At 40.1% G+C, this 23166-nt stretch overlaps 1 protein-coding gene across 3 annotated transcripts in view; it reads right to left on the bottom strand.

The window, feature by feature from the left end:
* Positions 1-23166, bottom strand: part of LOC149267660 (putative plastid-lipid-associated protein 4, chloroplastic) — a 279800-nt gene that overhangs the window by 96721 nt on the left and 159913 nt on the right. For 2 of the 3 annotated variants that reach the window (XM_089433798.1, XM_089433804.1), the window contains exon 4: positions 6064-6138. The exons of the other annotated variant lie outside the window; for it this stretch is intronic. In XM_089433798.1, the coding sequence (XP_089289924.1) occupies positions 6064-6138 (75 nt within the window). The remainder of the gene's footprint in view (positions 1-6063; positions 6139-23166) is intronic. 3 annotated transcript variants of the gene reach the window in all.

Raw genomic sequence — 23166 nt, 5'->3', positions numbered from 1 at the left:
TTCAACCTGCATACATGAGATTCCTAATCATGAATCTCAAATCCCTTGGGTTGTTCCAAACCTGTGGACTTGCTACATGAGGGGAATGGTCCCTTTGTAATATTTTCCTTTGGTACATCTCGGACATGTACCTTCATGCTCTTCTTGAATTCAGGCATCCCTGTCACCATCTAACTCACATCGGGTAGGGCCCCATAATAAGCATAGTTTCGGTGCTATAGAAGAGATATGTCAACTAACATGGTCCCCAATGGACTTCCTGCAACTTGATACAAATTGCCAACCCTGAATCCATGAATACAAGCATCTTTGAAAATTTCATTTTCAAACACATACCTTTCAATCGATGAATGCCACCCTGAAACCATTGACTTCCATTGTTGAAATGGACACCAAGTTCTTCTTGCGATCAAGTAAATAAAGAAATTATTGTAAATGAATCGAGTTACCCTCATTCAATTGAGGGGTAACATTCCCTACACCCTTTCAGAGATAGGTGGCATTGACTCCAAGTATAATCCCATGATTGTTTCCATCTCTACCAAATTAGAGAGAGCACCCTTCTATCCGATGAAGTGCCTTGAAGCACTACAATCAATAAGCCAGATTCCCAAAGAGTCTCGAGGAGAGGTAGTGGAGAGGGCCAATATAGGATAACACTCTTTTAGCTTATCAGAAACAACATTTGATTCTTCATACTTGGGTTTCCTTGCTTTCTTTGAAGACTCGGCCATTTCCTTGATGACTTGCATTACCTGTCATTCCTTCGATCATTGAACATGTCCCTACAATGATTGTTATCATCATCAAGTGATGTGTCCCTACCATTCGGACACTCTTTCGCATAATGGCCGAACTTAGTGCAAGCAAGGCATTTGCCTTTCCTTCCACCCTTAGATCTGGACTTCCCATTGAAGTGATCTTTAAGTAGGCCATCAGAAGCTTCCGCTGCACCACTCGGATAATATTCTTAGCTTCGACTTCACCCTTGGTGAATTTGAAGAGGGATGAGGAACCTATTGAGCCTTTTTGTTCTTTCCAACTGTCTTCGGTGATTGGTCTTTCACTCTTGCTTGGGTTTTGTCTTCACCTCAGCTTTGATAACATGTTAATTTTAAGCATGTTCTATGCTTAGAGCAATTTATTTCAGTTTTCCCAGTTAGCTCAATATCTTTTCCAGCTTAGCAATTACATCAGCATAATAGTAAATTGCAGATAGAACATAAACATAAATCACAGAAGACAAGCCAAGACAAGAGGACACAAGATGTGGTGCCAGCCAGGGACAAACCCCAATGTGGGGAAACCCTTGATCAATTCTTCTTATATGTTCTTCAATAGTTCAGCAGAGAGAGAGAAAGTACATATACATTAGAAGTCAACATTTTGACTTGTCATAATAAGAGCAGAGATCATCTCTAAGAAGATGATACATGAGGTAGCTGAACTCAGTTGAAGACATGCTGCTTCAACTGGTTCTCCAAAGTGACTCCATCACCATGTTGCACCTATCATTGTGCTACACCTCATCATCATGCTGCACCCATCATCATTATGTTGCATCTCATCATGCTTCACTAATCATGACTGTACCCATCACTGTGCTCAATGTATACTACAATGTATCATCACTTCAACATGTTGCTTCAATACCTTTTGTTGTTGCACTATTCACATCATGCTCATCATCACCAAGCTGTACCAATGTGTTGCACTGTACAGCATCCATGCTGCCTACAACAGTCACTGCATTTATCATGCTTCTTTATGCACCTTACTGCATCATGCTGCCCATGCATCTTACTGCACTATCACTATGTCTTACTGCAGTTTCAAGTCTGCAATATAGTTGTTGTGACTGTGACTGGTTAGGTCATATTGGTAGCCCCTAAACAGTCACCCAAATAGCCCTCCTTAGCTACGGCCTATACTAGGAGAGATGCTCACCTAACTTGATGTTGTTCTAGGCATGAACGGCCCTCAATATACACTGCGTTGCCCTTCAATAATGAGGTAGGGCCTGCGGCCTAACCACAACAATCTATGCTGCCTCTCCCAAGGCTTCTCCACCCAAGAACCACCTCAAACAGCCCTGAAACTTATCCTCCCTGTCTCGACCTTCAAGAACAGACCCTCGGCCCTCCAACTAGCACTTTGGTTACCCTAAAACAGCAGCTCATATATCCTTCCATGAGCACTTAACACAGTCCCCAAACTGCCTCGCTGTAGTAGCCTCTTTGTTATGTCTTAGGGCTGTCCTGCATGACTAGAAACCCTTTCATAACAGTGTATAGGGTTAGGGCATCATGGTTGTGTTTATCTATGAATAGACTGTGGCTAGGGCACGTTATTACATCAGCTATGGCTCCTCCAAAGCTGGGCTATAACCCTTCCTTAGATCTGCGGCTAGGGCTCCAAGATTAGGGCTACCTTGCTGCGTATTGAAGCTCCCCTAAATAGTGGATAGATCTCCCTTTGAACTGCGGCCAAACCTTCACAAGACCTGCGGCTAGGCTTCATTATGACAGCAGCTAAGGCATCCTTATTTTTGTGCGTATAGGGTCTCCTTCTAGACCTGCGTTTAGGGCTTCATCTTCTTAGATTTCTCTAGCCACTAAAACCAAAAACAAGTGGAGAGAAATCAAGAGTGAAGTGTGTGTCCAAATGACTATCAAGCCACCTCCTTTTATACTAAAATGTTGAGCACAAGTGGGGGTTATTTGGACGCTGGCCGAGCTTGACGAATTGTCCCATAACACAAATAAATTCATATCTCCATGAATACTTATCAGAATCGGATGATCTTTAGATCAATCCTACACCTCTCAATGAGAGGAGTCCAAAAAAAATATCAACTGCCATAAATAAGATGACCCACATGGTGTTTAGCCCTAGTTGCCAATTTTAACACAATCTCTAGATGCCTTGTTGGCTATCCAGTACAGGGAATATCACTAACAGAAGATTAGTGAGAAATACCTCACACTATCACTGGCAATCCCGACTGATCCAGCCACAGAATGGCTAGTCCCTTGTTGCCTCTACACAGTCACTGTGTAGGCCCAGCGTCATAGCTCCTAGGGACTGCGTCACCCCTTCTACTAATCGATTTGCCTCTCTGAGACTTCGATTCTGTCCTCTCGGTCTCACACCCCAGCTTTCGGCTTCAAAAATCAATTTCCCAAACAAAAATATGGATCTCCACAAGGCTCTGCATCAGCCTACACTAACCAGCATAGCCTCTGCGTTGCCTCTCCCGGATCTCTCTCTGCCTCCTCTGTAATGTATTCTCGGGTGAGGAAATTCTCCAAACGGAACTATCCCTGGTCCTCACTGCAAGAAATCACTTTGAATCTCTCTCTAGCAACTGTTGTGCTGCTCTCTCCAAAAATTCAATCTTTGATCTCTCACTGGATGTGATTTCCAAATGTCCATCAAGCCTCCTCTTATAATCCTTCTGTTGAGAACCAACGGCCTAGATTAGATTCTAATCAATGGCTCAGATCATTTTGGCTTGATCCTCGTCTTCTTTTAGAAGTTTCACCCACAGTTAAATTAATACCTTTTAATTATTTTAATTTCTTAAGTTTCAACTTAGGCACCCATTAAAAATAATTAATTATTTTAATAAAACTGTCTCCGGGTGGAATTTCCCAAAACACTTTCTGGGTATTGTGGAATACATGTGTTCAAGCCTCCATGCAAATTTTGAGGCTTAGAGCACATCTGATGCTACCAGAAATCAACAGAAGTCACACAAATTTTAGTCCTGTGGAAGCACCAGATTTTGGCCTCAATTGAAGCAGAACTTACGGCATTGTAACAGAGATATAGCAGACATATTGCTGTGAAGATTTCTGTTTTGTGACAAAACTACAACAGACTTGCAGATTTTTACTTAATTTTGGAGCAGTCTCTTGTGTATCCATTGGGAGCAGAATTAGGTCACTTTGTGCGTACATTTTGAGCTAAATTGAAGTATATAGTTTTGTAGCAGACCTTTTTGAACACCTTGAAGGAGATTTTGGATAATTCCTTGAACAAAAATTGGAGCTCGTTTAAAACAGATTTGAAGAACCTTGAATATCTTTTAAAGCAGCTTTCTGAAGTACCTTTAGCACAGTTCTTGAAAACCCTTTGGAGGAACCCTCGAGGTAATCTTGAAACAGATTTTGGAGTAATTTTGAAGTCCAGCTTTGCAGGAGCTCAAAGAAGACTTTGAAGTCGTCTCTGTAGCAGACTTGAAGACTTGAAGTTGACTTCTGAAGACCTTTGAAGCAGTCCTTAAGACTTTTGAGCAGATTTTAGAGAGACCTGGTGGAGCGGTCCTTGAAGAATTGTTGAAGCTGTTATTTAAGAGCCCTGAAGCAGACTTGTCGACATTTATTGAAGCAGACCCTGAAGACCCTTTAGAAGCAGCTATTGAAGACAGTATTTTGAAAGCATTCTGGAAAGGTTGGAGACTGAATTAGCATAAGAGGATTGAAGTCCTCATAAAAGGTTGAAGCCTGGATAGATCTTCGAGGATTGGAGACTTCCTAAGAGGTTGGAGCCTCATTGAGACCAGGTTGGAGCCTAGATGGATATTTGAGGATTGGAATCCTCAATCAGGGTTGGAGTCTTGAAGGATTTAATGTCCCCGACCACTTAGGAAGCTTATGACAGAATCTGCTAGCCTAATGTGGTTCTCATAGGCTAAAGCGGAAAAATATTTAATAAGGGGGACTTAATTTGCCTAAGGAAACATTATAAAAGTCTAAAGGGTGAAAAGAGGACATTTCCTAGGCAAGTAAAAAGCCACTTTAATATCTTGTGGTTGAAACCCCAAGATATTATAGGTGGCATAGGGAAGCTTCACTTGTGGTTGAAACCCCACTAAACAGCAGGAGGAAGGTTGCTGAGGTGACAATAGTAAGCCTTCCTCATTGTTGCCATTGGGTCTAGCCCTTGTCCGAAGAGTACTTTCACTGGACCTGATATATTTTGCAGCAACAAAGCCCAGTTTTGAATGCAAGGTGGGTTTCATTGGATGCCGACAGTTGTTGGATTCAGGGATTGCATAGTGTATGATTAGTGTTGGTTTTCTATAAATTACAAGTGTTTTCTTGACTGGTGATTTATCAGGGGCCTCCCCACCTAGGCTCAATTGACTAAGAGTGACCTCTCTAATGGACTTTGGCCCTCCTGCCTACAGGGAGAAATAGTGAAACATCTTCTATGAGAGTGCTCTTTTGCTAGGACTTGTTCAGAGCATGTTTGGTCAGCACAGACAAGTATTATACACAGGAACCTGGATTGGAGGATCGTATTGTTGGGGGATTCCAAATCTATGATTCAGGATTCACTTGCTAGTATCTGGCATTGTTGAGAATATCCTTGTTTGTTCTTTGGAAACTCCATTTCAATTATGTGTTTGAGAATGAGGTCAGTTCTCTGGTTGCTTGTTGTCAACTTTAGATAGAGGAGGTATGTATGCAACTACTGGAAAAAGATTTTTTGTTGATTAAGGATGCCAAACTGTTAGATTCTAGCACCTGTTCTGATTTCATAGTTGTTCTAGTTTCCATAAGGACAATGCTGTAACTTTGATTATATATACCCATCCATTTGCCTTTTTTCGTTGCTGATGTGCCTAATGTTTGTGAATATAAGAAATATATTTTATTCCCATGGAAAGCTAAGTACTCCAATTCATAGATGGACTAACCACACATTAGAGACTCATTAACAGCAATAGAACTTCATACTATACAAAAACAGATCATCTTGGAGTAAAAAGAAAAGGCTCTATGGAACCAACCTGGCCCTACAATAAGGAAAGAAATCCTACTAGTAGAGATATCATCATGAATATAATTCCAATATATTAAACTATATTACAGTATAGTCCCACAAGGCAAAGAGATACTCAATTGACAAACAATTCTAAAAATATAATAATCTGGTATATCCTTTAAATAACTTCACTAGTGAAGCATCTAACAAAGAGAACAAAAAAATCCTAGCTCAAGGAAACATTAATTAGCTACGGAATAATTTCAAAACAAGGAACATAATTCTTACCAAGCCGGCAATCTTGAACTTGTCAAATTTTACTGCTAACCTCTTTCCACTGAGAGGGGTTAAATTTGCCGTTACCTGGGAAGATTATATAATATAAACACGCTTATCACTATTGCAACAAGAAGGGTTAGAAAATTAAAAAATTATTTTAGAAGAAATGAGAATGGAAAAATAAGACAATAAAACTATTCAATGCTATTGAATTAATTGGGAGAAAAAAGGCATTGATGGAGTAGGTTCGGATAATTAAAACACACATAAACAGCTTTTGATTTTGTTTGCTCCCTGTACATACTCTTCAATGTATATATCTCTGCTCTTCGTAAATATTCTATGTAAATATAAGTATTTTTCATTAACAAAAGAAATATCACACAGACATACATTGGAAAACTTTGCCAAAAGTACAAAATTAATTTGAAAGTATAGAAAAATACCATTAAAGGTCCACTGATGCACTTAACAATGAAATTATGAACAAACTAGACCTAAAACATATCCCATATAAGAAAGAGGCGAAAACCATTTTCTAAAATATTCTGTATTTGTTTAAGATTGTTTTTATCTCCATGTATGTATATCATATGCTGATTTGGGATAGCATCGGATGTGATCTAGCCACGAAATTTGGTGGAGAGGTTGGGGCACATAAGATCTCCAATACCCAGAAAGGGTTTGGGCAGATTCTAAACAGATCAGGAGATATTAAAATAATTAATATTTTTAATGGAATCCCTAAGTCTAAACTTAGGGAAAATAAAATATTAATGTGTATTAATATGAATCTATGTTAAAATGGTCCAAAAGACATGGATCAAGCTAGATTTAATCTTAGCCATTGATTAAGAACTTAATCTCGGCCGTTGAAATGTAACAGGAAATGTATAAGATGGAGGCTTGAGGGTCACTTGGACAGCACACCGGATGATCAGTGATTCTATTCTCTACATCGGGGTTTGCTAAGAGAAATAGAATCAGTGATCGGTAGAGCAGCTGACGGGCATTGAATACAGAGAAACAAAGAACGCAGAGATTGTGACGAGAGAGCAACGCAGCAGCCAAGGAGGGTGACGCAGAGCCAGCAAGGGCTCACGCAGAGGCAGCCAAGTGTTGCGCAGAGCACCAGAGGGGCCAACGCAGCTGTCACAGAGGCTCCCAGAGCTGACGCAGGGCCTCCTAGGGATGACACAGGGCCAGCGTGAGACAGAGAAGGGCTGATGCAGTCCAGATTGGGCAGACGCTAGGGTTGCAGGAGCAGTTTTGTGCTGAGCTGCCAGAAGGGTTTTCCGAGGTTTCAGCCAAGGGATTTCTCTCAAACTGTGAAATATAGTTGTTAAGGAAATTCTATGTTGGGTGGGCCAGTTACAGCACCCAGATTGTACTCTGATATTGCTTAATAAGAAAACCATCAGATAGCTGCACCGGTTTTCCCGCATTGGGTTTTTCCGGGTACATTGGTCCAAAAATAATGGTGTCATGTGGTGTGTTTGTTCTTGTTTCTTTTAGTTGTTGATCTGTAATATGTTGAGCATGCACTGGTGTTTATTTTCAATATTTACTTTGTAAATAACCTGTTAAAGAAAAATTAACAAGTAGGTAGGAATAAATCAGGAAAAGTGCATGAAGGGTTTCTAAACTAAGTAAACTTAGAAACTTCAACATCATAGTGGACCACTACTTTACAAGAGGAAAATATATCATTATTTCCTTTTCTTAGTTGCAAAAGATAATTTTATATTCATAGAAAAATATTTACATCAGCGAGAAAATAAAAGAGAAAGCAGAAGGGTATATACAATGAAAATTACATCCTCTTCCCTAAGGCAACTAGAACAGCTGTGAAATCAGAATAGGCACCAGAATGTAATAGTTTGGCATCTATAATCAACAAAGACCCTTTTGCCAGTAGCCATATATGTGCCTTCTCTCTCCAGAGCTAACAAAAAGCACTCAAAGAACTGATATTCTCAAACACATATTTGCAGTGGAGTTTTCAAAGAAAAAATAAGGGTATACTAAGAGTGGAAAAGCAAGCCGCAGCACCGTTATCTTGCTGTCTAAAACTACATGAAGGTATGTTCATGTGAAAAATCAGATACCCGATTCCTACTGCAGCTACTGATGTTAATTCTTCTAATTGTTAATTCGATTAAACAATTTACTTGCTGTGTGCTACATCAAATATCGAATTAAATACACTGCAGCCTACACAAATGAAAACTGCGGAAACTAAATACAGCACAGGAGAGAAATAAACAACACACACATCTACACAGTTATTTTTGGACAAATGTACCCGGAAAAACCCAATGCGGGGAAAACATTGTAGTAGCTGAGGGTTTGTATTATTAAGCAGTAGTTTTTCTAAATACAATCTTTGGATGCCTTGTTGGTTATCCAATACAGAGAATATGATTGACAGAGAGATGAGTGAGATATACCTCACACTATCACTGGAGATCCTGACTGATCCAGCCACAAAATGGCTAGCCCCTAGCTGCCTCTACGCAGCCCTGCGTCACAGCTTTTGGGGACTGTGTCACCCCCTCTGTTGATCGATTTGCCTCTCAGGCTCGATTTTTGCCAACCTGGTCTCACACCCCGGCTCCCGCTTCAAAATTCGACCTCTCCAGCTAAATACGAATCTCCTCACAGGCTCTACGTTGCTTCTATGTCAACCTATGCTGGCCAACGTAGCCTCTACACTGCCTCTTCCGGATCTCTCTCTGCCTCGTCTGCAATGTATTCCCAAATCAAGAAATTCTCCAATCGGAACTATCCATGCCCCTCACTGCAAGAAATCACTTTGAATCTCTCTCTGGCAACTATTGCGCTGCTCTCTTCAAAAATTCAATCTTTGACGTTTCACTGGATGTGATTTCCAAATGCCCATCAAGCCTCCTCTTATAATCCTTCTGTTGAGAACCAACGGCCCAGATTAGATTCTAATCAATGGCTCAGATCATTTTGGCTTGATCCTCGTCTTCTTCCAGAAGTTTCACCCACAGTTAGACTAATACCCTTTAATTATTTTAATTCTCTAAGTTTAGACTTAGGCCTCCATTAAAAACAATAAATTATTTTAATAAAACTGATTCCGGATGGAATTTCCCAAAATGATTTTTGGGTATTCCGGAACACATGTGTCCAAGCCTCCCTGCAAATTTTGAGGCTTAGAGCACATCTGATGCTACCAGAAATCAACAGTTCACAACCAAAGGATGTAAATTCCAGCGAATTCTAATTAAGAAATTGTTATGATCCTTGCGCCTTAAAAAATATAAGAACCCAATAATTACAGTCCTCTTCAAGGGGGAAACCTCTTTTTACAATAACTACAATGAACAAGACAGTTTTTAATGATCCTAAGACTAGGTCTCCTTAGTATACATACAGGAGACAAAGGATACAATTATAATAAAATGGAACCATGAGGGCTTCTAGCCTACATAACAATATAACAATAGAAATGTAATCACCCAACATCTAGGGCTTAATAAGGGGTTTTTGGGTTAACATGGGGTTTATATAGGGATTCACGTGCCCATCCCCTTCAAAGAAATGTTGTCCTCAACACTTGACTATATGTGGGTTTTTTTGCATGAACAACCCATCTTGTCATGTCGGTTCTTCCACTAGTAGTTTCTTCCATTTGACGAGCTACTCAATAATTGTTTGATTTCTCGGCTACTTAATCCTTGTTTCCAAATTTGTTTTTTATTCTAGTATTTTTTCCTTCTTCATTAATCTCTATTAGAATAGTTTGGACTGCGATCTTATCACCAATTACCTTCTTCAAACAAGAAACATGGAAGATTGGATCTACACGTAAAGATGGAAGCATCTCCAATTTATAAGCCATACTTCCAATCCTTTGCAACACTTTATAGGGGCCATAATACCTCAGAGCTAATTTATTGTCCTTCTTTTGTTACTTGGGGGGGGATATGCTTATATGGTTGTTAATTCTAGGTATGTTCTATGCTTAGAGCAATTTATTTCAATTTTCACAGTTAGCTCAATATCTTTTCTAGATTAACAATCACATCACCATAATAGTAAATTGCAGATAGAACATAAACATAAATCGTAGAAGACAAGCCAAGGACAAACCCCAATGTGGGGAAACCCTTGATCAATTCTTCTTATATGTTCTTCAATAGTTCAGCACAAAGAGAGAGAGAGTACATATACAACAGAAGTCAACACTTTGACTTATCTAAATAAGAGCATAGATCATCTCTAAGAAGATGATACATGAGGTAGTTGAACTCAGTTGAAGACATGCTGCTTCAACCGATTCTCCGAGGTGACTCCATCACCATGCTGCACCTATCATTGCGTTGCTCCTCATTATCATGTTGCGCCTCATTGTGTTGCACTATGTTGCACCCATCATCACTATGTTGCATCTCATCATGCTTCACTAATCATGATTGTACCCATCATTGTATTGTTGTACTATGTTGAGCTATGTTATGCATTGCTGCTTCTATGTGCACTATGCTGCACTATACAACATGTACTCTTTGCAGCGCCCATTGCTGTACCAATGTTGCACCATGTACAATTGCTCCACCAAGAATCATTGTTGCACAATGTACTTGCTGCACCAAGTACCATTGTTGTCCCAAGTACCATTGCTGCACTATGATTGTTGCGCCATGTACTTATTGTCCAATGTATCCACCATGAACCATTGTTGCACCATGTACTTGCACCAAGTACTTGCTGTCCCATGTATATTGTTGCACCTATGTGACCTTGTTGTCCCATGTATCATTGTTGCACCTATGTGACCTTGTTGTTGTTATGACTGTGACTAGTTAGGGTATATTTGACTGCTATAATAGCCTCTAGTCAGTCACCAAGACAACCCTCCTTAGCTGCGACCTGTCCTTGAAGAAGTGGTGGCTCCCTTCACTGTTGTTCTAGGCATAGACAGCCCTCAATACAACTCCACGATGCCCTGTTTTGGAGAGGCTAGGCCTGCGGCCTACCACAAACCTCCGCTGCCTCCTACAACCCACTCAATACACCTTATGTTGCCCTCCAAACTACTCATAGGGTTTGCGGCTTACCCACAGCAGCCTACATTGCCCTTCACCAAGAGTTAGGCACCCAAGGACACCTCTACGCAGCCCTGAAACAGTCTGCCCTTATCTCGGCCCTCTAGGGAGTTACCTTGGCCTCCCTTACAGCAACTCGACCCTCCAAAAGACCCATGAAACAGACCTTCCTTTGCTGCGGCTAAGACCTTCTGTTGACTACGGTTAGGGCATCCTATAGACAGCTTAGGATCACCCTTGGGACAGCGTATAGATGAGGGCAGTCTTCCTTGATAGCGTAGAGGATTAGGGCATCCCTTCTTCACAACATGACTGCGTCTTCCTTGCTAGGGCATCATCTCTAGGGCAGCTCCCTTAGTCTCCTTTCCTCCTGCATCTAGGGCTTCATCATTTAGATTTCTCTTACCACTAAAACCCAGAACAAGTGCAGAGAAATCAAGAGTAAAGTGTGTGTACAAATGACTATCAAGTCACCTCCTTTTATACTAAAACGTTGAGCACATGTGGGGGTTATTTGGTTGCTGGCCAACCTTGACGAATTGTCCCATAACACAAATAAATTCATATCTCCATGAATACTTATCGGAATCGGATGATCTTTAGATCAATCCTACACCTCTCGATGAGAGGTGTTGACCACTACGTGTCAACGACCCATAGCAGTACACCCCCTTTTTTCACAAAAGGGATAGCGCTTGATCAACGTGTCCGTGCCGTTCGACTATCATCATCAGCCTGATCATGTTATATTGTAAACCCTTTCTGCATGTGTAAATTGTCAATAATCTTAGCAGATCTGTATCGTGTATGTAATTGCCTAGGTAAACCTAATTTTCTGGTGACGATCTACATTCCGAAAGGTTTTTTGTCTCACCGACCCATGGTCGGCAAAGTTTTCCTTCAGCCTTACCCCAAAGCCGAAATGGATTTTGTCACTAGAATGTTAGGGGAGTCCTAGTGTGCTAGATCGAGTCTATGTAAAAGTAATTTGGGAATAATCTTAACTATTTGGTTAGGTTATTTTATTACAAATTGCTTGATCTGCTAGATTATATTTGTGTCGCAGAAATGGATAGTCTGTGGGGATCTGGTTCAAATGGGTTTTCCCCCTTGAAATGTAAAAAATGTAAAAAAAATCATGATGTAAAATGTCTTGAGGGTTAGAAAAATAATTTATCCCCTCATAGGTCCTAGGTTCTAAGTAAATTTAAATTTTCCAGTGGTAAAATTCGTGGATCCTTTAAAAAATTAGATCTTAACTGGTCCAGGGACTAAGGTTAATTGATTATTTTGCTAAATTTTATGTCTTAGGTCCTTGGGGTTAAGTCAAAGTCAAAGTTTTGAGGAAATAAATGCAAAATTTTAATTTTTGAATTCATTAAAATGCATTTAATTGAAAATTTTGAAATTTCCTCAATATTTAAAATTTCGAGGGTTGAGATTAAAAGAAATTTTGATCCTCATCAACGGTCGAGATCATTTTGACAAGGATCACTCGAACTAGCCGTTGGAAGATTTATCTTTAAATAGGAGGTCATTTTGTCAGTCAGATTCATTCGATCTTTTAATCGTGTACTAAGCGAAAAGCTCTCTCTTGTAATTTTGTTCTATGAGCAATAAAGAAAGACTTTGGGGTTAATTTCTGTTGGTGTTACTCTTCATGGAAATGCTATAAGATGTATTATTTTCATGCATATGTTTCTTTTTGGCCATCGAAATAGCTTTCTGAAGAGTGATTTGAGTACAGGTATCTTGCTCAGTCGCTGGGGTTTGAATGATAATTTAAGTTTTGAATATAATTGCAGGTATCTCTATTAGATCTGAATTTTATTATCGATTTTTCGCTCTATGTTGACAGCTGAATTGAGTTTTGCAAGAAATCCTTGATTATTAGATCATCGGGCGTTCGGGAAAGTTCTCGGTTGAACCAACCAACTCTCGATCCGTATTTTCTGAAGAGCCCAGTTTAAATTTGATCCCGGGCTTATCATAAGATATTTTTATTGGGTGATGCAGGAAGGGTTTCAAGCTTAGTACCTCCTTTAAAATTCAAAAAAAAAATATGTGCTAAATCGTCAGATCTCGCTGTTGGGAGCCGCAGATCATCAGATCTGGGAGCGGAGTCAGACTCACACTCCCTAGATTTGATAGATCTACCATTTATGTACATAGATCTGTAATTAATTTTGGTTTTCTGACTTTGCTTTTCAGCTATGTTGCACGAGTTCCCGCACCCGGGGGTGGGGTTCTCGAACCTGTCCCCGGTTCCCGCACCCAAGTACCGGATTCGGGTACGGGTTCTTCTCAGAAGAACCCAAAAGAACCGGGTTCTTACATGAAGAACCGGGTTCTTCAAAAAAAAAAATTGGGTTCTTTTCCTTTAATGGGTTCTTGGGTTCTCGGGTTCTTCGGGTTCTTGGGTTCTTTGGGTTCTTCGGGTTCTTTGGGTTCTTCATAAAAAAAACTATATTCTTAATTTAATGATTTATAACTTGCAACATCGGACAGGGCATAGCTCAGTTATTTGATTGCCCTAGAAACAAATATATGCACATTTCAGCTACAGGAAACCACATTCAAATGAATCCAACTATACTCTTCTTGAGTACCTTTAGTGCCTCATTGTTAAATCGAACCATAGCACTGTTAAAATAAGATCAGTGACCTTAATACTACATCTATAACTCAGACATTCGTTGAATAAGCATTCTTAAATTGCTGAAATTACTGAACTTAGGATAGTAGACCATTTTACAAGCTCGCTGTGGTGGAATGGGAGCCTCAAGAGCATATTACTGCCCCTAACTATGTATATGACATATGTAGTGTGCCTGGTTATCAATACCATGATATATAACGTCCTAATCTAAAAGGTTGGTAGGAACAGGGCTCAGAATGAGTGACTAAGGGTTACATAAATATAGATATGATATAAATACCTGTCTAGATGGAGGAGATAAAAACCAAGTGACTGACAGAAACTGAGAAATATAAAGATACGTAAATATTCCTGCATAAGGATCAGCATATAAATTTACTGGGTGCATGGACCTTGAGTTTGGTTAACTCCCGTGTTAAGTGTAACTATGGCACCGAGTAAGTTGGCCTTAATGAAATTACTGAGCGGTATTATTCATTGTGCGGATTTTACTTAACCAGATAGGTACTGGCTTGATACCTCACGTGTTAGATTTTACATTGTTAAAAAGGAATGGGAATGGTAGTTATAACTCTGCCTTCACTGCATGGAAGAGTTTCAAAGTTGGAGAAAGTGGCTCCATCCCTGGCGATGTGAACAGGTTTCTTCAACTTAAGCTGTATCTTGCAGACGATCAAAGTCCTTTGCAAGCTCTACAACTTATGCATAATGAAGTAATGTGCTCCTGACCAGCAGCGCCATGCTGCAGTGTGCAGGTAAATGACAGAGCATAGATTAATGGCAGGATAATTCAAAGTTCAAAGTTATTCAGTTATTCACAACTAAAACAGTTCCTTCATGAAAATCTTCACAGCTAGCCATAGGAAGGGATAGCAGAAAAATAAACATTACTTCATCCAATTAGTTCGATAGCCACTACCATGGCCAATGAGAGAAATAGATTGAGGCATTTTGAATGCCTTTTGAACCTGCAGTAGAGCTAAAACACTTTTTAAAATCATGAACCTATGAAGCTTACTTTGAGAGATATGTAGGCAGTGGGCACGGTAACTTCCAGGTGCATTTTGAATTTTCAGTTTTAGTAGTAGCCTTGAGCTCTCTCACATAGCTGTCATGGTTACACAGAAAAGATTCAAAAGAATGTTATGCTGTCATAAAATATAGCTTAGTCTCTCATTAATATTTATTATTAACATCTATTAACATAACTTTTACTTTGAATTTTGTTAAACAGATTCAAATTGTCTTCCAAAATTTGCAAAATAAAAAATGTCTTCAGCAAGTCCACAATATCCACTTTGGAAATATGTGGATAGGCATTTTGAAATTTCATATATGTTATTAATTATAATTTATAAATTTATAATTTATAAAATTTAATTATTAAAATTTAATATTATTATATTACCCGACGAACCCACGCACCCTGTTTCCAAAAATGTCGTCCCCGTCCCCGTCCCCGTCCCCGAACCCACGTTTCCTGGCAACATAGGTTTTCAGGATTTTATTGTTTTTTGGGTCATTGTGCATGTTGTTTGGGTGTCTCTGGTTGTATTGCAGCTACAGGTCTGAAGCTGGAGGTTGTGTAAAGTCCAGATCTAGGCCCCAGAGGGTAAGATCTGGATCTCTGGAGGTCCATCAACGTCATTTTCAGCAAGGTTCCTGTCCAGAGATTTTGCATCCAAGAAGTTTTAAATTTTTCAAAATCTGGAATTTTTAAGGGTTTCAAAGAAATCTGAAGCAGAGCGATTTAAAAAAAAATTAATTAAGATTTCTGGAAAAAAATTTAGGGTTTCTGGTGGAATTTCTGCAGGTTGATTGGCTGCCTGGTTTTTCCTGAGTAGAAAAAATTTCGAATTTGTTTTTCACTGTTGTTTTCTGGAGGATTTTGGAATTATTCTTTACTGTCTGAGCTTAGGTTTTAAATTTTTTTTTAAGAAAGCTCTGGTGTCTTCCTGCATTTTTCTTTCTCATTTACCTTAACCTCACTGCCGTTTCCCTACAGCAACACACAGCTTCCTCACATGCATCCATTTCCCTTGCGTTGTTCCTCCTCTCTCTGCCGCAGTTGTATCCATCCTCACTGCCTAAACTTCACACGGCGTCCATCATTTCTACCCACGCTGGCCATTCCACACCCTTCCTTAGGCAGCCCATCTCTCCCTCTGTTCCTCACGCAATCGATCCTCCATTTCCACGCATCTTCTGCTCCCTTCATCTAACACACTGCCCTTCGATTCACCTGCGTATTGCCTTTCTCTCCACGCGAACCCCTCATCCGGAACCCTTCCTCTCCTGCGTCTTCACTGCTTCACTCCTTAATCCACAAACCCCTCTGCTACCTTTCTTCCTCATCATCGAACCCCTGTCTCCTCTTCCGCTGCCATTCAACCTACACTGTCCAATAATTCTCCACGGCTCCATTCTCCTGCCATTTCATTCTCCTCTGCATGCTGCCATCATCGTTCTCTTGACGATTTCCCTTGCCGCCGCCATACCTGCAAGCAAACTCGAACAACGATTTTCCTTTGTTTTATTTACTTTTGCTTTGCTTTGAATTTATTATTTGACTTCATTTAGGATAGGTATTGCATTTTAGATAGTTTGATTTTTTTTTACGAGCTTTCATTTTGTTCGTTTTGATTTTCTTTATTTAAAAGAAATCTAAAAAAGGGAAAAAGATTTTAATACTTTTTTTTTTTTTGACCTTGACCCTTTTTATTTTTTAAAAATTTCATTTTAACTTGTTTTGATTTGGATTTTGAATTTTTATTTTTATCTTTCTTTTTTTTAAATAAAAAATATAAATTAAAAACAATCCTAAAAATAAAAATAAAAAATCTAAAAATTCATAAAGTCCAAAAACATTAAAAATATATATATAAAATTAAAAAATTAAAAAATTTGAAAAATTCTGAAAATTTAAATTTGTGATTAAGGATTTACATTAAGGGGTTTTTCACTTAAATGTTACAAATTTTAATGTGGCCTATGGCCCATTAAAATTTTGATTTTTTGACCCATTGATTAATTTTAATTTCCTTAGTGTCTTTTGGTTATTAAATGCATTTCTCATGATTTTTCTATGGTCAGGGCGCGATAGATCATATTGATTGAATCTAGATCTTGGTCATTAACGATAATCGTTTTAAATCTGGAATCTTTTGCATGTGACAGTGTTGGGCGTTTTCGTGGATTATTTATAATTGTCACTGTGTCACACATTGAAAATCGTTCTGAATAGCTTGTTTTATTGATTAATTCAAATATCGAAGGCACTGGTATATAATTGTTTCTATCTTGTGGTCATGTCTTGTTTACTTTGGCGTTTAATCTATCAATCTGATTTAATCATTTAAATTCATCAAGTTATCCATCATTAAAATCTCCTAGAGTCTATTTCTCACAGGCTATCCTCATCTATTCACCTAGGGACTACCCTACTTGACTTGTCTAGGAGAGAGTCTAAACGGAGTGAGTAAGGATTTAAGAGTGACAGCCCTTACTCTGAGCATTGTCGCGGTGCCTAGACACTCTGTGCGACAACAAGAGGGATCTGTTGATTTGGGTAGCATCGGATGTGCTCTAGCCACGAAAATTGGTGGAGAGGCTAAGGCACATGAGATCTCCAATACCCAAAAAGGGTTTGGCTAGATTCTAAACAGTTTGGGGGATATTAAAACAATTAATATTTTTAATGGAGTCCCTAAAGTCTAAACTTAGGGAAAATAAAATATTAATGTGAATTAATATAAAATTGTGTTAGAATTTTCCAAAAGTCATGGATCAAGCCAGATCTAATCTTAGCCGTTGATTAGGGACTTAATCTCGGTCGTTGATTTGTCAACAAGAAAAGTATAAGAGGAGGCTTGAGGGTCACTTGGATAACACACCGAGTTGATCAAGAATTCGATTTTTTGGGGCAGGGCCTGCTGAGGAAATCGAAGGAGTGATTAGAGTTGCAGCTGAGGGGCAATGAATCAGAAGCAGAGAGCCAGAGAGGGTACCAGGAGCATCAACGCAGAAGTCTGGAGAGAAGGACGCAGAGCAAGCTAGAGGCCACACGAAGGCAGCCAGAGACCACGCAGAGGCAGCGAGGAGCTACGCAGTGCCTGAGGAGAGCCAGTGTGGGTCGACGCAGAGGCTCCAAAGGCTGACGCAGGGCTAGTTGGGCCGACGCTAGGCCAGAGAGGCGTCCCATTTCGTGCGGCAGATTGGAGCTGAGAGTTGTGGGATTGTTCATCAGGGGTTTTTAGCTAGAATATCTGTCTCCGACTGAGAGGTACTACTGCCGAGAGCATTCTTTGTTGGGTGAGCCATTTCTGGCACCCAAATTGTATTTTGAAATTGCTTAATAATAAAACCCTCAGATCGCTGCATCGGTTTTCCCACATTGGGTTTTTCCGGGGACATTACTGTAGAAATTTCTCATTTCCCACCCTGGTTTTCAGTTTCATCTTATTTCTCCAAAATAGTTAAATGCCCTTTCCCATATCCATACATGCAACAACTGGAAAATAAATTTTGTTGAAAACACAAATTCTGGAAATATTACAGAATGCTGAAAATGCGGAAATAAATATCAGCACATACAAACAGTCATTCAACACATTTAAACACAGTGATTTTTGGTCAAGGTGAGCCTGGAAAAACCCCCTACAACTCTTGGGGAAAACCAGTTCGAAAGCTCCTTCTTATTTCTGGAAAATGCTTTTTTACAGTGAGAGAAATATTCAGCAAAAAATCAGCTAGCAAACTTTTACAACTTATCTCGTTTTCCGTGCCTCACAGCCAATCGGAAAAACTTGCAAACAACAAAACAAAACAGCAATAAATGTTGTAAGGCCTCCTCGATTTTTGTGCCCAAATTTCAGCCTTGAATGCTGTTGTACGAACTACCTAGAAAAGCGTGCAAGCTGCCATAAACGCTGCTGTACAATTTTCCTCGATTTATGTGCAGAAAACAGTAGTACAGTTGTACTGATTTCTACCTAGAAAAGTGTGCCAAGGTACAACCACTTGCTGTATAGCCTCCCTTGAAAAATGTGCCAGCAAACTTCAGTTTTTCTGCTCCTCGATTTTTGTGCTAACTTGTTGTACAGCCTCTTTGGAATCTGAACCAAAACTGTTGTACGGCCTTTCCAGAAAATCGTGCCCAAAACCTGCCTTTCACTATGTGCTAACTCAGCTGTACGCACTTTGCTGAAACGCTGCCTTGGAATGTGTGCAAAGTTGCTGCCTCCTCCTTGCTGTCCAGAAATCTCCCTTGCTCTCTTGCTCTCCTTCTCTCAATTTGCTCATGAAAGAATGAATGACCTTTTCCTCCTTTTCCTCCTCTAATCTAACCCTAAGTGACTTTTGGGGAATCCCTAAATCCAATGGCTGAAATAGATTGAGATCTAGGGTTGAGATTAAACGCTCATTTAAATCTCAATTTCTATTTTTTAATTCACCCCACTTTAATAAAGACCCACTTAGTCATTTATTTCCAAAGTTACTTTTCATTTCTAATTTTACATTGACTTTATTAAAGTCACTTTAAAATTAGACTTTAGTAACTTTATCACTTAAAGTCACTTTTAAATTAGATAAGTCACTTTAGGAGAAAAATTAAATTCTTTTGGACACTTTTCCCTAGGCCAAAGATCAAAGCCTTAGGGAACCACCTGTCCTCCGGTACCAAATTTCAACACTCCCTCTTACCGAGGAAGGTGTTCCTCACCACACCCATCTTGTCTCTAAAGTAGACATGCTTGCTCCGTGGTAAGGCTTTGGTAAGAATATCTGCAACCTGCTCATCAGTGGGAATATACTCAAGCTTCACAGCTCCCTTCTGAACAGTCTCTGATGAAATGATATTTGATCCCGATATGCTTTGACCTGTCATGAAATACTGGATTCTCCGTGAGTTTAATGCAACTCTGATTATCACAGTAAATCACTGAAGGTCTCAACAGCTGACCAAATAAGCCAAACAACATCTTGCGAAGCCAGATGGCCTCACAACTAGCTAGATTGGCTGCCATATACTCTGCTTCCGCTGAGCTCAATGCTACTGACTGTTGCTTCCGGCTGAACCATGACACTACTACCGAACCCAACCCAAAACAGCACCCTGAAGTGCTCTTCCTATCAGAAGCACAACCTGCCCAATCAGAATCAGTATAACCTGCCAATCTCACTCCATCCCCCTGCTTGTAGTCCAGACCATAATCCACTGTCCCCTGCAAGTACCGCAAAATGTGTTTTGCAGCCACCCAGTGAACCTTCCTAGGCTCACACATAAACTGACTCATCGTGTTGACTGCAAAACAAATATCTGGTCTAGTGTTGATCAAATACATCAAGGAACCAATCAGCTGCCTGTACAATGTGGGATCCACCAACTCGGAATCCGAAGCATGAAGCTTCTTCCAGTTGGTGATCATCGGTGTCGACATGGGTCTACAATCCTCCATGTGGAATCTGCCAAGGATGTCCACAATATACTTCCCCTGCCCCAGGAAGAAATGCCCCTCCTCCTGCCACACCTCCAAACCCAAAAAGTAATGCATCAAGCCGATGTCCTTCATCTCAAACTCCGCCGCAAGATCTCTCTTGCAGTGCTCTATGAGTCTTTCTGCACCTGTAATGACCAAGTCATTCACATACAGCACCAGAATGAGAGGCTCCTCACCTATCACAATATAGTAAAGGTTCGGATCTGCCTCACTCTTTGTGAAACCCATCCCCTGCAAATATGTATCTATCCTAGATTACCAAGCTCTGGGAGCTTGCTTCAGGCCATAAAGGGCCTTCTTCAGTCTGCACACATGGGACTCCTTCCCATGCACCTCAAAGCCCTGTGGTTGCTCAATGTACACCTCCTCCTGTATGAAGCCATTGAGAAATGCAGTCTTCACATCCATCTGGTAGATCTTCCAACCCATCTCTGCTGTTATCGATATAATGGAAAGGATCGAAGTATATCGAGCCACGGGAGCGAAGGTCTCTTCATAATCAACTCCCTCTACCTGGGAGCTTAGTCACCGGATAAGGCGTATTTAATCCATAAAATTCGAAGTTTGCCGTATTTCAAGCTCATTCGAATTTGTTCGTTCCAGTTCGCCGTATTTCATGCCGTATTCGAATTTCATGGCGTATTCGAATTTCTGTCGATTAAATTCGCCATTAAAATCGTTGAAATTCGTTTAGATGCGTTAAAATTCGTTTTTTTCGCGCCGCGGGTATGGGTGTTGCTGTTTTAGCTTAGGTTTCCGTTTCATTGGTTTCGTTGTTGTTTTCATTGCCGCCGCAGACGCACGACAGAGACTACAGTCTACAAGACACTGAGACAGAGACTACGACGGGCTCGGGTTTCGTTGACGGTTGTTTACGTTTTCATTGCCGCCGCAGACGCCATAGACTCTACACCTTGAAGGCTTAACAAAAACATATAATATATTTTTTAATATAACCCACTTTCGTTTTCCTCATATTCTCAATAATATATAATGATGATTATATAATTAAATAATTATATTCATCACGTTATTATTTTCTAAAATTATATATTTAATTTTACTAAATACGTTATGTATATTTTAATAGTTTTATCATTATAATAAGTATATGACAATCAAATCCATTTTACCTAACTTGAAACCACGATTTATGATTTTTTCTCTCCATTTATGATTTAATATATTTTTAATAATTTTCCCTGTAACATTTAAGATAACATAATGAATTCCTAGAATATTTATTTGAATTATATATCATTTAATTCAAAATTATTATTATTCATTTTAAACCTGTATGAATCTAAATGTATTGTAATGCTCAATATATTATTTGTTATTTATTGAGGAGTAAATTCTAAGTAGAAGTAGTAATTTTGAATATAAAGTATTGTAAAAGATTAGTATAAGATATAAACTAATAGTAAATTTGACATTTTTTAATTTGGAATATAAAAACATTTAATATTGAAGTAAGAGGCATACAATTTCTATATGTCGAATTTTATGTCGAATTTTATCGACAAAATTTGAGTTGCCGAACTTTATTCGAATTTCAAGGTCCTCGAACTCGAACTCGAACTCGAACCTGGTGACTTAGCCTGGGAGAACCCTCTAGCCACAAACCTCGCTTTGAATTTCTCAATGCTGCCATCTGCAACATGCTTTACCTTGTAAAGCCATCTAGAAGTAACCACGAATTTGCCCTTAGGCCTCGGCACCACCTCCCAAACATCATTCTTCATGATAGAAGAATACTCCTGCATGGCCTCTCTCCAGACCTACTGGCTAGCTACCTCCTCACAGCTAGAAGGCTCAGAGTCAAGGATGCCAGTAGCCATTGCCATATAGCTACAAAACCTCTCAGGTGGTCTACTCTCTCTGACTAGCCTCTTAGGCTCAGCAACAAATGTGGCATCTCTCAAGGTGTCCTGAAGCCACTTGGGCTTCCTCTTCCCTGAGCGTACTTCTCCCATTGGAGAATGAAACTCCTCCTCATCATCATCATCAGGAGCCTAAACTCCTGACTGTCTGTCTGCTGTCCTCCTGCCTGCACTTGAACCTGTAGAAGCTGAGGTACCATGTGAACTGTCCATCAGTGGACTCCCTAGTGAACTGCTCTGCATGTTGCCCGGAGCACCACCCCTCTGGCTTGGCAAGCCACTGCTCACTAATGGACCTGACATCCTCATAGATGTACCTCCGGATCCTCTTGATCCCTGCCCACTGGATCCCTGCGACTGACTCAACTGTTGCTGAGGGTCTGGTTGATCCAGATACTCTAACTCCCGTGACCTTCTAAAGGCCCTGTCCTCCTTGAACTTCACATCCCGCCTGACAACAACTTTCCTTTGTGCAGGAATGTAAATCCGAAAGGCCTTTGAGGTCTCACTGTAGCCCACAAAGATACCCTTCTCTGCGGTGGGCTCTAGTTTGGTCCTCTTCTCCTTGGGTATGTAGGAGTATGTAATGCACCCAAAGATACGAAGATGACCAATATCAGGCTTCTTCCCAGGAAAAGCATCCTCCAGATTCACGTGCCCCAAGGCACGATGCGGACTCCTGTTCTACAAATAAACAACTGTGTTGCAGGCCTCTGCCCACAAGAACAATGGCAACCCTTGATCATGTAATATGGCTTTGGCAGCCCCTCCGATGGATCTATTCTTCCTCTCCGCAACCCCGTTCTGCTGGGGGTTGTAAGAAACAGTGAACTCCCTCCTAATGCCTGCCTCCACACAATAGTCAACAAACTCTCCAAGGGTGTACTCTCCCCCATTGTCCGACCTCAGGGACTTGATCTTCCAACCTGTCTGTGTCTCCACAAGAGCTCTAAACTCCTGAAACCGCTTGAAGACCTCACTCTTGGTCTTCA

This window comes from Pinus tabuliformis, chromosome 6, assembly GCF_031772625.1.
Source record: "Pinus tabuliformis cultivar Carrire ecotype Pingquan chromosome 6, CPIR1, whole genome shotgun sequence".
NCBI classification, from domain to species: domain Eukaryota; kingdom Viridiplantae; phylum Streptophyta; class Pinopsida; order Pinales; family Pinaceae; genus Pinus; species Pinus tabuliformis.
This window is presented reverse-complemented; position numbering and strand designations above follow the sequence as displayed.